Source organism: Strigops habroptila, chromosome 4, assembly GCF_004027225.2.
Source record: "Strigops habroptila isolate Jane chromosome 4, bStrHab1.2.pri, whole genome shotgun sequence".
Taxonomy (NCBI): Eukaryota; Metazoa; Chordata; class Aves; order Psittaciformes; family Psittacidae; genus Strigops; species Strigops habroptila.
Genome location: NC_046358.1, coordinates 75,206,726 through 75,225,321, shown reverse-complemented (window position 1 = coordinate 75,225,321; position 18,596 = coordinate 75,206,726). Strand labels below are relative to the sequence as shown.

General features: G+C 43.5%; 2 protein-coding genes and 1 long non-coding RNA gene across 13 annotated transcripts in view; 2 read left to right on the top strand and 1 right to left on the bottom strand.

Annotated features, from left to right (window-relative positions):
• Nucleotides 1-18,596, top strand: part of LOC115606465 (inactive rhomboid protein 1) — a 125,491-nt gene that overhangs the window by 46,299 nt on the left and 60,596 nt on the right. The window contains exon 14 of one of the 2 annotated variants that reach the window (XR_003990905.1): nt 4,891-5,933. The exons of the other annotated variant lie outside the window; for it this stretch is intronic. The gene's annotated coding sequence lies outside the window, so the exon portion shown is untranslated. Of the gene's footprint in view, nt 1-4,890; nt 5,934-18,596 lie in introns of those variants that run through there. 2 annotated transcript variants of the gene reach the window in all.
• Nucleotides 31-17,480, bottom strand: MPG (N-methylpurine DNA glycosylase). 10 transcript variants are annotated; one of them, XR_003990908.1, is made up of 7 exons: nt 17,358-17,480; nt 15,572-15,725; nt 11,055-11,186; nt 10,200-10,425; nt 8,781-8,883; nt 6,584-6,788; nt 47-575 (listed from the first exon to the last, which is right to left on the bottom strand). XR_003990908.1 is itself a non-coding variant. In XM_030482416.2 (6 exons), the coding sequence occupies exons 4-6, from the start codon at nt 10,419-10,421 to the stop codon at nt 157-159; spliced, it is 846 nt and encodes a 281-aa protein (XP_030338276.1). In that variant the 5' UTR covers nt 10,422-10,425; nt 11,055-11,186; nt 15,572-15,725; nt 17,358-17,472; the 3' UTR covers nt 31-156. The 10 variants fall into 10 exon arrangements, 8 of the variants coding, with proteins under 8 accessions (XP_030338276.1, XP_030338277.1, XP_030338272.1 ...); XR_003990909.1 differs by having other exon boundaries at nt 17,399-17,476; XM_030482416.2 differs by lacking the exon at nt 8,781-8,883 and having other exon boundaries at nt 31-575; nt 17,358-17,472.
• Nucleotides 571-5,935, top strand: LOC115606476. Its single transcript, XR_003990911.1, has 2 exons — nt 571-4,966; nt 5,431-5,935. It is a non-coding gene; the product is annotated as an uncharacterized LOC115606476 (long non-coding RNA).

Below are 18,596 nucleotides of genomic sequence, written 5' to 3'. Positions count from 1 at the left end.
TGGGACACACATGCCAGCCTGCCCCAGAAGGAAAATTCCACCTTGCCTCATTTATTGCAATAAAGTGCAATAAAGTACATTTATTATTTAAAAACCTCCAGGCCACTCTCTCTGCTATAGCTGCTGCCACAACACTGCTATAATACAGAGCACAGCTCAACTCCTGCTTGGTGGCACACTTGCAAGACAAGAAAGCTGTCCTATTGCTGCCATCTCTCTCTCCATTTTCTTGTCTACAACACTCACAAATCTGTTTCCTCGTAAATAAAACCTGAGGGGTTTCTGTGTCCACTCTCCCCTGTTGCCAATACCAATCCTTGTTGTGGCTACCACGTCCTGCTCCCCTGGTAGGTCAGGTCCAGGTACCATCCAGATGGCTGCATCTTGAGTCAGGTCCCTTTGGTCAAAAGTCTTATCAATCCCAAATGCCTGGCAGAGCTTGGAGGGCCCGCTACACAGCTGCCAGTCCTTCAGCAGCTTTGTGGGTCCTTTCCTTGAAGCACTGCGCATCTCTCTCATCTCATCTAATCCCTGCAGAGGTTCCAAAGAGCGAAGCAATACTGCAGCCCCTTCCCCTGTGTGGAACAAGAACCAGGTGTTAGTACAGGGTTGTTAAGAACATCTCAGCTTTCAGCCCCCCTGCCAGCGGAAGCACTTCAGCTCTTGGGCCCGCAGCTCAGCCTGATGGAGCAGGGATTTGCCTGCAGCACCCATCCACAAGGTCTGTCCTTCTGCTGGGCGGCTTCGCAACAAGCGCCAGGCTCTGGAGTCAGTGCACTCCCTTCCCTCTTCTGAATGTCAGTTCTCATAGCTCTGTGTCCTTTACTCATCAGTGCTGAATTGCTCTTCTCTAACCCCACTTCTCAATGTTACTAAGTTTAGCTGCTGCTCCAAGGCTTGCCAGAGGGCAAGAGGTTTTTCTTATGTCAGCACAATGTTCAGGAATAAATACATCTATGGTTCAGTTTTGGCATAGCTATCCAAAGCTGCTCCCAGACCCAGTAGATTTATAATAAACTCTGCTTACAAGAACTCCAGCTAACAAAGGAGAGGGGAAGAGGTCTGGATGCTGCCAGCAGAGAGAGCATGCAGAGTTAGACTGGACAAAGAGAAACCTGGGAAGGAGCTGCAGGCACTGGGAGCAGTTGCTGTATGTTATATGCTCTGGCTGCAGGCATTCCCAATTCAAACACCCACATGGAGGGATGACCATGGCTTTGGGTGACTGCATGGCCATACTTGGAGCGAGCCCAACCCCTGGGCCAGGGAAGCTCTCGCAAGATGGGAACCTGTGGCAGGATGGGGCTGCACAGTCTGGCTGTGGGATGCATGGCCCTGAGAGCATCACTTCTGCAGAGAAATCCTTTCTGTGACAAGAAGTGAAGAAAACTGACAGATTCTCTTCTCAAAGATGGTTTGCCACCCATCAGTAGCCTTAAGAAACTCCAGCCCCTACAGCTTTTGTAACCAGCTGCCTTCCCTGATTTTGGTGACAGCGAAGGAAAGACGCAGCTCTGAGCACAGCCATTCCCCTCTGACAAGAATCTCCAGCCTAAGCAGGACATAAACACTTCCTTGCTATTTTCCACTGGCCATCAGGGAAGGTCTTCTCATGACCTGGAGTGGGCGAGGAGAGCGGCTGGCGCAGCGGCCTGAGCGCTGCCCCACACAGCAGCCCTTGTGCTGGGGCCACCCACAGCATTCCTGCCAGCATCTGTGTGCTCCATGATGCTGCTCTGAACAATCCCCTCTCCAGCCTCAAACATCTGGAGATGTGCTCGGGCCTGGCAAGAGCTTTTTTTGTAGGCAATGACAGATCCCTAAGGAGTGTGATTTCCAAAACCAGAATCCCTCATGTTTTGTACAACTCCCACACTAAATTACCCTTCTGGGCTCTCAGCTGAGCCTATCGACTGAGGATCTGCTGCTTTGCTTTGTGAGGTGTGTCTGTTGCCCCGAACCTGCTCTGAGCCCCCGCTGCCCTCAGTACAGCTCAGTGAAGTCAAGAGACTTCTTTCCAACAGCTGTCAGCAATCTGTTCCCAGGCACTCCCTTCTCTGAGCAAGGGGATTGATGCTAATCTGGCAGCCAAAAGCTGCTTCCCTGTTCTACAGTGATTTAGAGCTCAAAGGTCACTTCAGATTTTAAAAAACATGCTCCATGTCCTAATTCTGCTTTTCATCCATGCATAAAGAAACATCCTTCGCATCAGGATGCTGCCTCACTTGCCAGAAACAACTGTGGGATTCTTAATTACTCTACTTGCTTTCATCCCTCACAAATGCAAGTGGAAACCGTGGTTACACTTGAATTGAACTGAGGCTTTGGGAGTTCACGTGAAGAGAGACAAGCACTCAGAGAAACTGCAGGTGCTCCCAGAGCCCCAGCAGGAGATATGCTTTTTTGTCTCTGCCTGCTCTTTCTGTTTCCACCAGAAAGTTTTCACACCCTCTAGCTGTTTGCAGCACGGACACCAGGCTCTGCCCAGGGCCAGCAGCCCCTGAATGTGACAGCAACACCACAAGAGCTTTGGGTAGATGTGGAGACAGCAGGCAAGGTAAGAGTGCAGGGATGCCATGTCGAGCTACTGCCTTCTCTGCCCTCATCTGTCCCCACACTCCCAGGCTGATTTTCAGGTCCTTCTGAGCGTATTTGCACGTCAGAAGTTTTATTTTAACTACCAAAGAGCAGCTTCCTTCCGACTCAACTCCTGCCTGCCAGAGTGCTTCAGCCTGCCTCCCTTCCTCCCTCCCTCCAGCCTGCAGCAGTTTGCTCTCAGGGGTTATCTGGCTTCAGCATCTGCCTGACACGGATACGGCCGCTGACACGCCATCAGCAGCAGTGCCAGTCCAGAGATGCAGAGGATCTACCACCCATGCTGAAAAGTCACTCCATATAATGAGTAGCATTCAGAGCTAAAAGCTGGGATCTAACAACAATGCTGAGGCAAATTCTCTCCCTGAGCAGCTAGAAATCACAAATTGATAGGGAAGTCCCACACCCCCACAGCGCAGCTTGTTGCTGCTTCCCTGGACTGGCTCCAGCTCCCATTCTTGGAAACAACTCCTGGCCACTGGAGGGAAGAAAGTTTTCTCTCCACCCATCTGACTCTCACTGCTCCCGAAATGCTTGTTCAGAGTCCTAGTCTGGGATCTGCAAGACAGGGAGAAGACCACGCAGTGTGACCCTGGGCCAGGGTAGACCATCACTGGGATCTTGATTTTACAAGCTGTTTGTTCAGATCTGGCAGCAAAATGCACATCTTCGCAAATTCCAGAGAAACAAATCACAGGAAAGTCAAAAAGACTGTCATGTAGGCCTCAGATCCTGAGCTGATTGAAGACCATAATGACTTAAATCAGTGTTAACTGTTTTTAAAACAAAAGTCTGCTGCAGCAGTCCAATTCATGCTGCTTGCCTGGTCCCAGCAGCGTGTGTGTCTGGGACTGCACTATGCAGCGTCTGTTCCAAGAAGGTAGGCACAGACACCAGGGACAGTGCAGCACTCTGATCTCTCTCCAGCCAAAGGACAGCTGCTTTCATTAATCTGGCAGCTCTGAATTGGCTCCATGGTCACTCAGTTCAAGAGTCTGAGAAGCAGCAGCACAGCAGTCACTGCCAGTACTGGTGAGGTTTTACTTGTTCTCTGAACTACTTGCCATCCTCCCACAAGGATCCTGTAATTTAAGCAGCACAAGCACTTGCCTACACTACAACTAGATACATTGATCTAAGCCAGCTGAGAATTTGTTTGTGATTATTCGTTAGTGCTAACTTTACTAAACCACCTAAACCCACACTAGATCTCAGTCCAATCTATGTGCTTGCTCCAGCAGTCTCCAGAAATCCATGCTTTGTTAAAAATTGGTGTATGATTGCATGAGTATTTTGATGCAAACCATCCGATGGCCAAACAGAAACATCTTTCAAGAGTCATTTGGAAAATCTCTGTAACTGATTTCTCCTGAAATCAGCCTCAGGTTTTCCCCTAATTCTCATGTCATTCAGTGTAAACTTTGCTAATATGCATCCAGGTCAAAACTGAGATGGCTTAAGACAGGGTCAGTTTGTGTGTATGAAGACATCAGGAAACCCCCAAGACCTTTCCCTTTCCCCTTCACTACTCCACTTTGCTGTGGCAATGCCATACAGTATTCCCAGATGTAAACCCCAACTACTTCCATAAAGCAAGTTGCTCTGCTGTCCTGTGTGCATGTCTAGACTTGTTCTGCTCCGCCCCTCCATCTATAGAAAGCTATAACAGAACTGGAAGAGATTCAGGGACAGGAAACCAGGATCAAAGTTATGCACTGGCTGTGGAGCAAAAGCCTAAGGACAGAGTAACTAAGTAGACTAGAAACCTTCAGCTTGGAAGACAGTTGAGGGGAAAATATGAAACATCCTGGGAGATCACAGGAGACAGAAGATAATTCATGGGAATAGATGCAACCATTCAATGTTCTCTGCTGTTTAACTCCTGGTGCTCTGCAACCTTGCACACCCAAAATCCAAGAAAACAGTGATGCAGCTCTGGGACTTCACCTGGAGATGCAACGGGAGATGCACCCTTTGAAAAGTAAAAGCATTTAGTGTTCTCCCAGTAAATGTTCTCTCAGTAATTTGTGTCTTTCCAAGTGATGCCTTCAGAAATAACATGTTCATATTCCTTTTACAGTCAGTCGCTCAGGTTTTCACAGCATTCCCAGGGAATTCACGCTATAAGCAGAGCATGGTCTTGCTACTAAGAAGGACCAAGCTATGCCACAATAGGCTTTTTTGGTTTTGCCAGTGTTTCCATGTGTTTTCTGCACAGCCATAGCCAGGTTCAAAACAAAGTTTCCAACATCTGTGCCATATCCAAAGAATGAAATGCTTTTGCCTTTTACCCAGGTGCGTAAGTGCCACCACAAAAGACAGCTTCCTCAGACTAAATGACAGGACAGGCTCCTTCTCCACCTATACTAAGGTGAGAAAAGCATCTTGTGTACAATTCCTCCACAGATTCTTTCTTTCAACACATCTGCACATGGGCAAATACACCAAAGGAGTATATCCTGCTTGTGTAGATGCATCTGTGACAGACAACACGCACAGCCATGCTGTTTACCTCAGTGTGTTCCTGACAAAGCTGGTAGTGACAGCTGTGCTTGGTGTCAACATAGCTGCGTGTATGGCAGGCTAATGGAGAATAAGTTTATAACAAAAAAGTCCCAACTAAATACATTAGTGACCTCTAACTGATTTGCTAGAAAATAAACACAGGTACGTAAGGGAAAATTTCCCAGAGTATAAATTTCAAAGAGATCTTTTTAGAATTCAAGGGCTAAGCATCTTTTTTTTTTTTTTAATAAAAATTATTATTCCTAGTATTTCAAGTACTAAGAGACCCATCCTGAATAACAAACCATTCTGCTTTCATTATCTGAACAGATTTGGCAGAGACAATGTAATGAAATCCACATGTGTTCATCCACCAGACTCCAGACCTCCATTTAGGAAGACAGGCTCTTCCCCCACACTGTAACCTGGCCCTGTGTTTCTGCTTGGCTCCTGCCCAAAGGTCAAAACCTGCGGATTAGTGGTCACTGTTACAACATTTGCTTTCCACTTCGGAATGCATGAGCGGTGCGTTTTCTTAAGCTGTATCTTTGAAATGGCAAAAAAGAAAAGAAATTATTGTTGAATTTTTTTTTATCTAACAAAATGAGTATTTATCTAAGAAATACCTGCTGCCATTTCACAGTGTCTCATTAATGAGTAACTTTATTGCAAGGCAAACACTGTCATTCTTACAGGAAAGAAGAAACCCCAAGTTTTAGAAGTAACACTTGCATGTTAAGAGGCGCTGTGAAAGAAGAGCCTCAGTAAATTCTAGAATAATTTGATTAGGGGTTGATTATCTTGAGAATAATAAAAGATGGAAGATTCTGTAACAGTCTGGGTATTTTGATTTTTTGTTTTAAGAAACAACAAAGCAGATAAAACACTCCTACACTGACTCCTTGCTTAAGCTTAGGACATCTCAGACCTTTTTGTTTTCCCCAATGTTTACAGCTTCTGAAGATACATGTAGGAGACAGAAGAGTTTCTTATCATGACAACAGACACCAAGATTTAGGCTGTCATTAAGACTTCACATATACTTCTGCATCACCGCTTTCAAGGAACAGAGTTCACTGAATCACCTGAATAAGGCAGTAGCTCACATCATCAAAACCGAAAGCTCCATCCTATCAAGATTCTCCTCCAGTCCTTAAGTCTGTCTTCCTGGGCCTGAACAGCTCACACAGCTCACGGGTGGGACCAAAACCCCACCAGGCTGGTTGCTATACAGCTGGAGATGGGCCCTGCTTGTGATGTTGAAAGTTAAGACACTGTCTGTCCACAGTTACGTACTGTGGACAACAGCAAAACTTACGTACTTCCCAACAGCAAAACCCGGGTCCTAAGGGAAGAAGACGACAGCAAGTCCCTGACTTCACAGAGCCCATGGGGAGCTCACAAGTGACAGCAACATGGCAGGTGTAGCTTGAAATATCAGCCTTATGCTGTAGGCATTAAATCTCTTTCAGCCTCAACTTACCTTGACTGGAAACATTCACGCAGAAATGAATCCCGTAGATCTGATACACGTACAGAGTTCCTGGTTTCATGAACATTGCTGCATTTCGTTGAGTCTGCTTCCCACCTTTCGAGTGGGAAGCTTCATCTTCCCCACCCAGATAAGCTTCTGTTTCAACAATCCTCCCCCAGAGTTCTCTGCCATCAGGAAGTTTGCGAACTAAAACCTGAAAGAGAGGTCAGAGTGCACCAGTTAGCAACCCTCTGTGCAAAATAACCAGAGCACAAGAGCTGAGGAAACACAGAAATTGGAATAAAGGACCTGACAGTACTGCATCCTCTCCTCTCCAGCGAGCAGCTCAGCCTGTAAACTAACAGCTTCTACTGGCCAGGCCACAGCCCAGTACAAGAAGTTGTACTACCTGTACAACTACCTGTCATTAACTCTGTGAAATGCCTGGAGTATCTAGCTGTGGCAGTATCATAAAGAATCAGTTTATGATCCTATATACAGTAAAGCCCACAGAGTTGCTTTTGTGGTTATTTTGGTTATTTTCTGTATTCTCCACCGCAATCCACCAAGTTTAAGGCAAAAAAGCACCACCAGTATCAATCTTGAAGCATCATGAATATATTCTTTAGATCAGGAGAAACATGAGTAGCAGCACAATTAAATAACTGCTATGATTAGATAGTCTCTCTCCACAGAGATGGTTCAAACAAGTCCTAGTCCCTAACCACAGAGATAATCACGACCAGAGTGAGTATTGATGCTATTTCTGTATTTTCTGCACCAGGGAGAGGGGCAGTGCGGCAGAGCTGGGAATTGGCTTCAGGCAGACAACAACAGATCCTTGTTATTACAGTGTGTTCCTTGCTGCTGGTACCTCCTTAAATAAAACAAAGCAGATGCAGGGGAAAAAAACATGACATTGAAAAGATTCTCTGTAAAAAGAAAACAATCACTAAACTTCAGAGGTTTTTGTGGTTTGACCTGATTTCTAAACTTCTTATTTGACTTATTGTGTTTCAGAAATTCTGCAGTATAGTCTAATTTAGGCAACAGCTATCAGTTTCATTCTGCTATATTCAGCACTTCCATACTGGAAAACCAGCCGTTGAAAAAATGACTTTCAAGAAACAAAGCTCAATTCCTAACAGATGTTTGTGCTGGATTGCTAATGCAGTTACTGACCTAATCCAGTATGGATGCTCCAGAAGTCAGTCTCAAACGTTGCAACTCTGGTATATCACCATTTCCCTACAGCACTTCTCAAATTGTTGAAAATAATCAGTTTATTACTTTTATGAAAAATGCACTGGTGTTTTGCAACTGCCTGTAAACACCCCAAAAGCACACCCATGTGGCCACATTTCTCTTTCAACTGTGATGAAATACAATGGTTACGTTATGATTTTAAAAGCATTCAAGCATTTCCCTGAGTCTTCAGACACACCAGATATTCACAGTTAAAAAATGGTGATCATTCACAATACTTCACAGTAAACTATTTTATAGAGGCTTTTATTTCGCACTGAGGATGTATCTTGCTGTTATGACAGTTTGTTTTGAGAGGCCATTTACTGCATGTGTGTTTTGGTTTTGGGTTTTTTTTGTTTCCAAGAACTGAAGTATCACATTTAAGGTTAAGCAGTATTACTGTACCAGGCACCTCCAAAATTTGGTAGAATTAAGATAACAAATTAAACACTAAAATACTATTATTGTTTTAAGAAAATGAGAGAATAGAGTGGGTCACGGGAGACCGGGGGTTATGCTTTAAAGAAAATCTAAAATTAAGATAGAAACCACCTGGCCTGTAATTCTAGGCCTAAACAGGAAAAATATAGAATTAGGACTAAAATATCTGCCCAGGGTAACTGCATGCATAAGGATGTCAGAGTCATTAAGACAACCAAAAAAAATGCATCAGGACTAGGAGACTTCAGGTGTCCCCATACAGACCAAGTAAATATCACAGTAAGGACAGAACACAAATGATGGTTTTTTTAGACAGCATCAGATGCTTTGCAGAGTGAGTAACTGGGGATCTCACAAGAGAAGACTAAACTCTCAAACTTATCTGGAGCAAAATGCAAAGTCTTTTCCAAAGACTTATCCCTGAAAAACAACTTCGTATCATGACAATGAAGTATGAAGTTCAGTGTCCTTCCACAAGCATCAAGGTCCAAAAATAATCTGTCAGAGTTCTGCTTACCAGCAAAAAGGGGAAATTACGTAAAGTGAGGAAGCTTGTTAGGAAGAACTTGGAAGAGGCAGCCAAAGGTCAATGCTGGAAAGGCAAATCTCTAGCAGGACGTCTATAAAGATAGCAAATACACATGACGTATCAGAGAGAGGTTAAGACAGACCAAAAAAAACCCAGCAGGGTTAAAAAGCGGAGCAAAGGCATCAATTACAAGCAAGACAATATCCTTAGAAAATAAAATAAAGCACTAGACACAGCCAGACAGGCCAAACCCAACAGTTTGTGGAACACATTCCTAAAGTTATCTAAACCAATGAGAATCCAGAGAGTCTGTTCGCCCTACAGACAATAAAGGTATAAAAAAAAGACTCAAGATAAGACTGGAGCAGTGAAACTAAAAACACATTTTGCAATTGTATTTAGGAAGTCCCAGACTGGAACATTTTATAGGGAAAACACTGGAGGAATTCCCTCCCATGGAAACAGTGCGAGAGTTTTAAGGATTCACTAAGCAGAAGAGAGATGTTTCATCTCCCTCGCTCTCATTTCCAAAGGCTTTCAACAAGTCCAAAGAGTCCTCAAAGCTTCCAGAATGGGATAAGGGAGGTTCTTTCACGAACCAGTAATGGCTTTAAGACTCAGAAACAAAAAATAGGAACAACAGTTTTTGGAGTGAAGACTGTTTAACTGTGGGACTGTAGAGTCCTAAACATCTCCACGCTCAGGCCTGTGCTGCCTCACATAGTTGTGTTAATAACTGCAGAGACGTGATCATGAGAGAGCTCACCACGTGTACTGACAATACCGAGCTACTCAGAACAGCAAGAAGCAAAGCAGGTAGTATGAGATACAACTTTCAAAGCATACAGGGCAGCAGGAAAGAAAGTACCAAGCACTCTGCTGAACTTGCAGATAAGAATGAAATACTCAAGTACACTATGATGGTGGATACTGGTCAAGAAAGGCCGAGGGCCTGCCATGCTGTTAGCATCACAAGATAGTAAAAGGGAGGCAGAGAAGGAGATGTTGCTGACTGCAGAGCATTACTTTCCAGTGAGCTAAGCAAGAGCCAAAAACAAATAAAGGAATACCTGAAAGGAAACTAATGGGGCCGAAACAACCTTCAAACCACAAACAGCAAAGTACATTTCAGTAAACCAGAAAAGAAGGGAGAAAAATTCCACAGAAACTAATTTTGAAATGTGACAGTAAACGAAACCTGTAAAATTACTCCTCTGACTTCATCCAAAATAGACTGGGCTACTAGTCTTTAAATTCCACTGCACTTAACAAGAGAAAGAATGAGAGCTGTATTCCTAAAATAGCAAAGTCCTGGAGTCAAATAACAAAAAAAGAGTTTTATCCTGTTACACTAAGTTATTAGCTAGCACATGCTCCAGTACAGTAATCTCAGCGTTCGTGTCTTACCTGTCCCAGAAAGGACTTGGCCAGGCTAATACAGGGCTGGTTGAAAAAATCTGCTTCCAGACGGGAAGAATTTTTTTTCTCTGCTGCAAAATATTTGCTGCTTTTTGGACAAGAATCACCATCAGGTTTAGTGTTCAGGTTCCCCAAGGCATCAAAGGAAGCGAAGCTGCTGTCACTTTGGAGAGCACTTAACTGAGCCAACAGCTTTCGTTTTCTTGGCATAGTTCTAGAAAAATGATATAAACATAATGAGGAATATAAAGCTTATTTAAAAGTAACTCATTTCCACAAACTTATTTTTACTCATCTCTCCACAACAATGCATCTGAAAGCTGTATCTCATTAGACGACCTAGGCAAACTACAGAAGCAGGTGACAGATTTAGCTGTGTCTACATCAGGCTCGGCAAATATTGGGATCTACTGATAAGTAAACAGAAAACTGTTGTTTGAGTATTCAACTTTGAAGGACCGCAGATAAAAAACAACTCTGCTCCACTTAGCAGTAAAACTAAGTTGGCTAACTGTTAGGTTAGGAAATTCAAAAACTGAAAACAAGGATGAACCAGTACTATGTACTTTTTACCTAGCACTAATGTATTCTGTTAAACAGACAGCAAAAAAATAGGAAACAACCACCGCAAAAATTGTGCAGGCCTAGGAAGTCCACAAAATCATGTATCGATCATTTTAAACAGTAACGTAACCGGAGCAGAATCTAAAACTCCACAGGACACAGAACATTTGAATTGGGAGACACCCTGTTTACAGTCACAGTGACAAACTTGTTTATCATGATGTAGAAATGTCTGTTAGAGCCTCCACAAACAGAAATTAAGCTTTAAATTCAGCCTACCAGGAAGACAAAGGGTAGTCTGTTCCAGTCAACAGTGTGTATCTGAGGAAACTACGTAACCTGCAATTGTTCTTCTTGGGTTGTCACCAATTTACTATGCAAGCTTCTTTTTCTGTGCCGCAGTTTTTATACCTGTCGAACAGGAACAAACATTTATTCACTGTATAAAGTACTCTGAAATAGACTAAAAGATTTTGGAGCTGGAGATGATGATACCAACAGTGCCTCATTAGCTCAGACTCAAGAACAATTTGCAGTTTCCTATCTGTCTAGCAAAAGACCATATCCCAGCTGGGGTATTGCTGGAGATGCTCTTTACTTTTCTTATACAACAGGTTATGAAAACAGGGGGGAATGCACTTTTCCTATACCAAATACACAAAAAAGCTGAAACCAAACTTTTAGAATTCCCCCATTGGCACTAAATTTGGAAAGTGTCAGCCTCAAGAAAGGACTCTTACAAGAGAATACAAAGACACCAGATTTAGAAGATGCCTCATCAGTTCTGAAATTCAACCACATGTAGATAAAAGGGAAAAAAAGTAAAGGTTGAACATCATACATAATTAGAAATGGAGAAAGAATCCTACATACAGCTGAACCTGCAAGGGAAGTATATATGTAATTAAGTGGCTGTTACCACTCATTTTTCACCAGATCATCAGCTTTTAAAAATGATTACAAAAACTTTCACCATCAAAACCAATCTTTATCTTGTTCTGATGTTTCTCACAAAGAAAGCTCCACCAGCAATAGTTTCCTTGAACTACACTGAAACAAATTCAGCATTGCTATACTCAGGATCACCAGTGCCAATTCCTCAACGGTGCTACATTTCACTTCAGAAGAATCCAGACATAAACATACAAAAATAGGCAGCAAAAAAACCAAACCCAATCACATGGGCACAACTGGCAGAGAGGTGGGATGGTTTTTTTCTAAGCATCTAGTTCTTTATTGCAATAATTCACTGATGTCAGAGACTTGCCATAGAATGGTGAGCCCCATGGCAGGTATTCTGCTCTGAACTGTGCTTTCACCTGGTGGGAATTCTTAAAGATTTTGTCCTAAGCCTCCAGCCTGCCTCAGACAAAACTGCCTGGTGGCCTTCACAAATCAGAGTCCTGCCTAGGAGACAGGGTGCAAATAGGAAAAAAGGTTGCAGGAAGGCAGGGGTGGAGGAGGAACACTTCTCTGAATCAGACTGACCCTCTAAAAGACCATTCAAGGGAATCCTTCACACTGAAGACAGTACCTCCAGACTTCTCTGACAGTATTAACTAGAACTTTCAGTTCATCAGCTGCACATAAAGACATGCTGAAAACATGGCCAATTTGAGTGGAGCATTAACTCATTTGGTAATTTGTGCTCTTATGGAATGTGACATCAGAAACAGGATGCCAGCTGCCTGGCACCAACTGCATTTCCAATTAAGTAATTCTTAAAAGCTGCAGGTGCTCTCATGTACATGTTATATTGGCAGCCTTAGGGTACCTGTGATTTCATTGCTATGGGCTGATCCTAGACAGATCTCAGCATCTTCAACGCTCATTAGAAACAGCAGTAGGAAACTGCCTTACATGAGAAATGGGTCACATACAGCAAAACTATGGAATGAGGGGACTGCAGTAGAAAAAGAACAGTCTACTCTTTGTCTCCCTGCTTGTTCATACCAAGATATGTAACATAAAACTCTATGCCTCAAAGCCTGTCCACACTTCCTATAAAGGATGTTGCTTGTATATACAAATCCCTTCTCACCTATGAAAAAGCACACTGTAGAAGACAGTAAATATCAGGTACCCAAGCCCTATGTAAATGGGAAGCAAGAGACATGATCTCACACGGAAGTCCACAGACAAATTCTGCGACTTCATTTCTATCTAGATTTTCTTGCTTGTATAGTAAACAAATTCTACTACTGTGCCTCAAATAGGAACCAGCTGTGGGTTTAATCGCTTTTTACTAATCCTGTTGTAACCAAACTAGCTACAAGTTGTTAAGCACAAGTGTGTACACATGCACAAAAAAAAGTATGGAAGTCAGAAAAGGAAGATCAAGAGCCGAGTAAAGCTGCACAAGTGTCAACCGCGTTCAGGGCTGCTGGGCTAGTCTCAGGCAAGTGTTCAGGGACCCTGCAAGCCAGAATCAGAGAGACACTGAAAACCCATGTAAAATGCAACTCAGCAGCAGATACACCCTGTAGTCAAGGCACAACTCAGTCTACACAGGCTTCTTTAACCCTTCTAGTAAGACTGTGTTTGTAGGTATTTCCTTATGTATTTAATGAGCTTTTGCTAAAAGGAGGTAAGAAAAATCCCACCAGTGATTTGCATGTACTTTTGTCTCACAGGTCCAGACACCTGCAGCTGTGAAGTTTTCCTCACACACATATATCTCTTGATAGCATGATGAAGAAACATACATTAAGAACACATTGCCAGTTCTGGAGAGGCAATTCCTCATACTAATTCCCAGTTGTACAGATTTTATGTGGGAACGTATGAATGGTCAGTGCTGGGTCAGACCAAAGGACACCTCTCTACCCTGCTCTCCAGCACAGGCCAGAACCAGCAGCTGAGGGAACAACAGAATATGCATGCAGTGCTTCTCCATACATCCTCCAGGTCTTCTCGACCAGACCTTCTGAGCCAGGCACAGTCCCTGTGTACTTTGTGAGCTTATGCAGTCTTCCCTGAGTCTGTGTAAAACTATCAAACTGAGAATTTACCGATGAAGAAAGCTTCACAGAATTAGTCATTATGGTTCAAAAAACTCACTCGTTTTGTGTGTGAAATCAGCACTGCTCCCTACCCACATGAATCAGTTTAGATTTGCAATTCATCACCCTCAGCCCTCTTCCACCTTAAATAATGTAAAGCCAGCTCACATCCTCTTTCCTATCTTTGCACCAACTGTTTATTTATGACAGGGAACTCCCTTATTATGTCAAGGGCTGCTCAGGTGAGGGCTCCTGTTTAAAAGCTTCCTGCAATCTGAGTACAGACTGTTAGCCAGACCTCTCAACTCGCTTATTTAGACATTTAAGGCATGACTTTCCATTACAAAAGCCACACTGGCTTTTTCTCCTCCATACAATATTTATGCAGCTGTCCAATACTTTTACCTTGCTATGTTTTCTACTAATTCAAACTTCTAGGTCTGCAGTCCACAGATATCCCCTAGAACTCTCTTTAAAACGTAGTGATACGTCTGCTGGCGAGACCATCGTTAGCAGCACTGTCCCTGGAGGCTTCATCTGGTTTGGCAACTTGTTCCTGCTCGTTGTCTATTAATTCCATAACCTATTACACAGATGCTTCATTTGAAGCCAGATCCCTGAATTCTCAGCAAAAAGGATTTCCATCCACCTTTCCTGTCTAGTCTATCCTATTCGTAACCAGAAGTAAGTTAAGTCCTGGAAAAGTGGGGAGTGCTGGCAAAGCAGGCAAAAAAGAAAACTTGAAAAGAGTGCAGGCAGGAGCTAATGTATGTAACTATAAATACTAAGTCAATCTCTCCCCAGACACTTTGACACTATGTACAATTCTACTAATATCTCAAAAGTATGACAAAAATAATGTTTTTATTCACTTTACTGAGTGCTTGTAAGTACATTACAAGTACTGTAATGCTTGTATGTACTGGGGATGTAATTTCCTGCAAGATGTCCCTCCAATTCCAGTCCTCACTCCTACTGCCGGCTGGACATCTTGAGCTTTTTGGACAATGAGGGAGAGTGATGGAAAGTCATGAAAAACCCAAAAAGCCTTCACAGCAAAATTATGCTCCATTTTGTTTGATTCTTTTAAATCATTTTCTTTTGTTCTGTTTTTCCCCCCAACATTGTAGTTGCTATTTTTAACTGAGTGCCAAACATGCATGTTAAATGAAAGCAAACAAATAAAATACTAACAATGGATGTTAGCTAGCTCGGCCTCCTGAGATTTGAGTTAATCAAGCCAGCATTCAACCAAGGTAGCATTTGGAGAAGCCACAAACACTGATCAGGAAATGGACATAAGGATTCAAAAACATCTGCAGTTCAGGTTTTTTCTTTATATCTACATTATTTATAGCAAATGTACATTGGGTATATTGAGCTAATCATTCAAGAGCTGTAAGTCTTATTCTTTCCTACCTCTATGATGGCAGTGAGGACACTCCTGGTTTGTAGAAGATATTGAAAGAGCTATATAAGGGGATAAAGAACTAGTTGGACTCAAGTCTTAGGTACCCATCTTAAAAAATGACCCTAGAAAACACATTCCTTCCCAAAATCTTAATATTGCACAAGAAATAATTTAGTTTTGGCATGGGGGTTTGACTCAATGACCAAAGACATTTCACCAAAGCCTTCATTAGTGCATTGACAAGAAGGAAAACTTGTGACTCATATGCTCAAACATCTGAACAAGATCCACAACAAGAGTTTCACTTGAAGAGTTCCTGTTGAAGTACCAGTAACGTAAAGACTAGGAAAAAAAGCATAAAGAGCAAAGACATGAAGATTTACCTGAAAAAGGATGCTGGAGTTGCTGCCTTCATGGGCACTGAAGCAGAGGGTTCTCACACCTCTTCCTGAGAAGTCAGCCCTAGGCTCAGAGAAATAAACTGCTCCACATGCAGTTGTACAAAAGACTGTGTGAAGTCCTGTAAGAAATCTTTAACTGAAAGAAAGAGAAAAAGAACAGTTAATTTCAGGAGAAGCTACTCAAAGGCAGGCCTCAGTATTCAACCTCTGCACAAAGAACCTGAGTGCTCCAACAAAACCATGTTGGGGAATCCCAGCCACACTTTGTAATTGGTCATTAGACAGGCTCTTAACAGCTAAGGTGTTGCTCAAGGCGATTAAATTGGGACTGACTCAATGCACATCCTATGAGCCTCTCTTAGTGAGAAAGACTCTTCTAGAGGGAAGGCTTGTCCTACATTTAGCAATTCAGGATTAATCTGTACAGTATACCCCTGTTACAGAGAAAGTATTGGTGTCCACTTTGCATTGCATTACCAGACACCATTAAACAGTGATGAAAACAGAACGCTGGATCAGAGCTTCAACAGACTATAGTCTGCAGAGATACAAGTGTAAATGCAGGTGAAGATAAACAGCTGATGTAATGTCCACCAGGAAAGTGGAGGACATTTTCAAAACACTAGAACAAAGCCTTCAGACCCTATATAAACAAAGAAGCATGTGAGGAGGGGATAATTTCCCACACAGCTTTGCCTAATACACTGTATGTAACAATAGCTTGCTAATGGCAAGTGAGACAAAACACTTCTGATGGTATAACAGAGGAACAAAAGCAAAAGTCTCTTCTATAAAAAGATCTTCCAGGAAACCATCAAATTGCTGATGACTGTAGAGGCTGTGAAAATCTGAGTCAGACACCGATTTGAACCAGTGGAGCACAAAGGTGCTCCTGTTAGGCCATGGCAGCCTTGCTTCTAACCCGGCCATCTTATCTAGAAAAGACTCAGGTTTTTTTCAAAACAGGTTTGCAGCACGTTTCTGTGGACTGGGTATTCTTCCTCCTTATAGGGTCCGAACCATACCACTTCTGTTACACATCTGTACAGCAGCCACTCTTGGAGCATTCAACTGTGAAATCACTCTTCCCCCAAAATCTCTAGAGCATGTATTATCAATTTCATAATGTTTACATAATTACACACAAAAATGCCAAAGGAAGCTCCCCACAAAACAGACACGAGAGCAAACAGGCCACAGTGCAACCTTATTCAAAGTGTATTTATACACCTTATTTACCCAGGTGATCACAACTTTCAGTTCCCACACCTGAACTGTATTCAGAAAATGGGAGTGTTACCTTTCCCTTAGCATTGATTGCATAGTCTTCGTAGTCTTTAACTCATTACATAAAGTGTATGGTTTTACAGTGTTAGAATGAGGCATTTCCATACACAGGTGTGTACCATGACAGTAAGTAGTACCGACAGCCACAAAGGCAAGGCAAGACCCCTTACAGCTTTTCCTGCTGGATACGTGGGAAGCATTTATGGATTCTGCAGGTGAAACCTTTGTACGCAAAACCGGCTACCGTGGCACTAAGCGCAGCCTTCAAGTGCATCACTTTAACGCGGAGCAGCGGCTCGTGTTTTTAAAGGGAGGCAGGCCGCCGAGCTGCAGCGCCGGGCGGGGAACAGGGGCGGCCCCGGCACCGATCGGGCCCAGGCGGCCTATGCCGAGCGCGGCGGGCCCAGGCCTCGGAGCCCCCCGTCAGCAGCCGGAGCTGCCTCACCTCAGCCCGCCCAGGCCCGGCGCCCCGCACACGCACCTGCCGGGGCCTCCCCGCGTCGCCGCCGGCCGCTTCCTCACCTCGGCCGGGCGCGGCCTCTAACGGCGGCGAGCGGGCCCTGCGCCGACGCCCGGCGGAAGCCGGGAGCTGCCCTGTGGGGCGTGCCCGGCGCGGCGTGCGGGGAGGCGGGCCTGAGGGCAGAGAGGCGTCGATAGAGCTGCGCTGCGGCTGTTGGGACTGGAGATCTTTCTTTGAGCTGACACCTCAGCTGTAGATGGCGATGGTCCACAGTCAAATTGATTTACAGCCGTTCCTCCGGGCGCGCTTGATCTGTTATCGTGGCGCTCGATTTCTGGACCGCAGAAATCTGTACGCCGTCTTTGAACTCTCTTCGGTTTTCAGCATCCACTCCTTGCTGTTTCCTATTAATCCTACTCAGAAAAATAAAGGGGTGAATATACATTCCGGTGACTACGAATGGTCACAAGCTGGTTTTACAGAAAGCTGCGTTACTTATTCCCTCAGTTCCCTGAGTAAGTCGGCCTGTGGAGAGAAAAATGTTGGCTTCAGCTTTTAACCAGATGGAACATGTGGTCAAAATGGGGTCAGAATACCATTTTCCTCACAACTTTATGGAGACATGCAGTTAGGGCTGTTGATTCATAAACAAGTGTTTGCACAAAGAGTACAAGCGAAAGTGTGATGGTTTTATTCCCATTAGTATAATAAAAACTGATTCCAGACTAGCACTAACAAGGACAGCACCAGCAAGAAGTCAGCAATGCAGAGGAGCACTTAGTGTCTACCCCGTTCATGAATTTGCAAGGATGAAGGATAAATTACTGACTAAAATTTTAGCAGCTTTGGAGGTGCAGAGAAGTGTACAAGCGGCTGAGGGTCGTCTTATGGAGGCAGAAATGGGGACCAACACACCAGTGATGAGCTCAAATGTAAGCTGGATAAAAAGCTTTGACACTCCTGTAAACTCTGAATTGAAGCCAGAATTTCCAAATTTTACTCTTCTTGTTTAATAAGATGTAAAAAAATCCCCAAACCAACCATGAATGGAGCAAATTCAGAGTTTGTTACACAATAGTAACTTTTTTAGACTGTGAAGAAACAGCTAATTTACTTTGGAACCCAAAGGAACACCAAGAATGCACTGAAAAGCCCTTAAATCATTGTTGTAAAGCATGATAGCACTGTAGTGGTGTAAAAAAAGAAAGGGAAGGAAACATGCATACATTTTAAAGTTATTGAAACTTCAGTTGGAGATCT

Bases quoted from the DNA above. Each gene is read 5' to 3' on its own strand.
- MPG (XM_030482412.2), bottom strand. From the start codon at position 15,603: ATGAAGGCAGCAACTCCAGCATCCTTTTTCAG. The intron at 6,789-10,199 runs GTAAGACACGAA...CCTCTCTTTCAG, and splicing joins CCAAGTCCTTTCTGGGACAG to GTTTTAGTTCGCAAACTTCC. The intron at 576-6,583 runs GTAAGTTGAGGC...TGTTCCACACAG, and splicing joins CGTGAATGTTTCCAGTCAAG to GGGAAGGGGCTGCAGTATTG.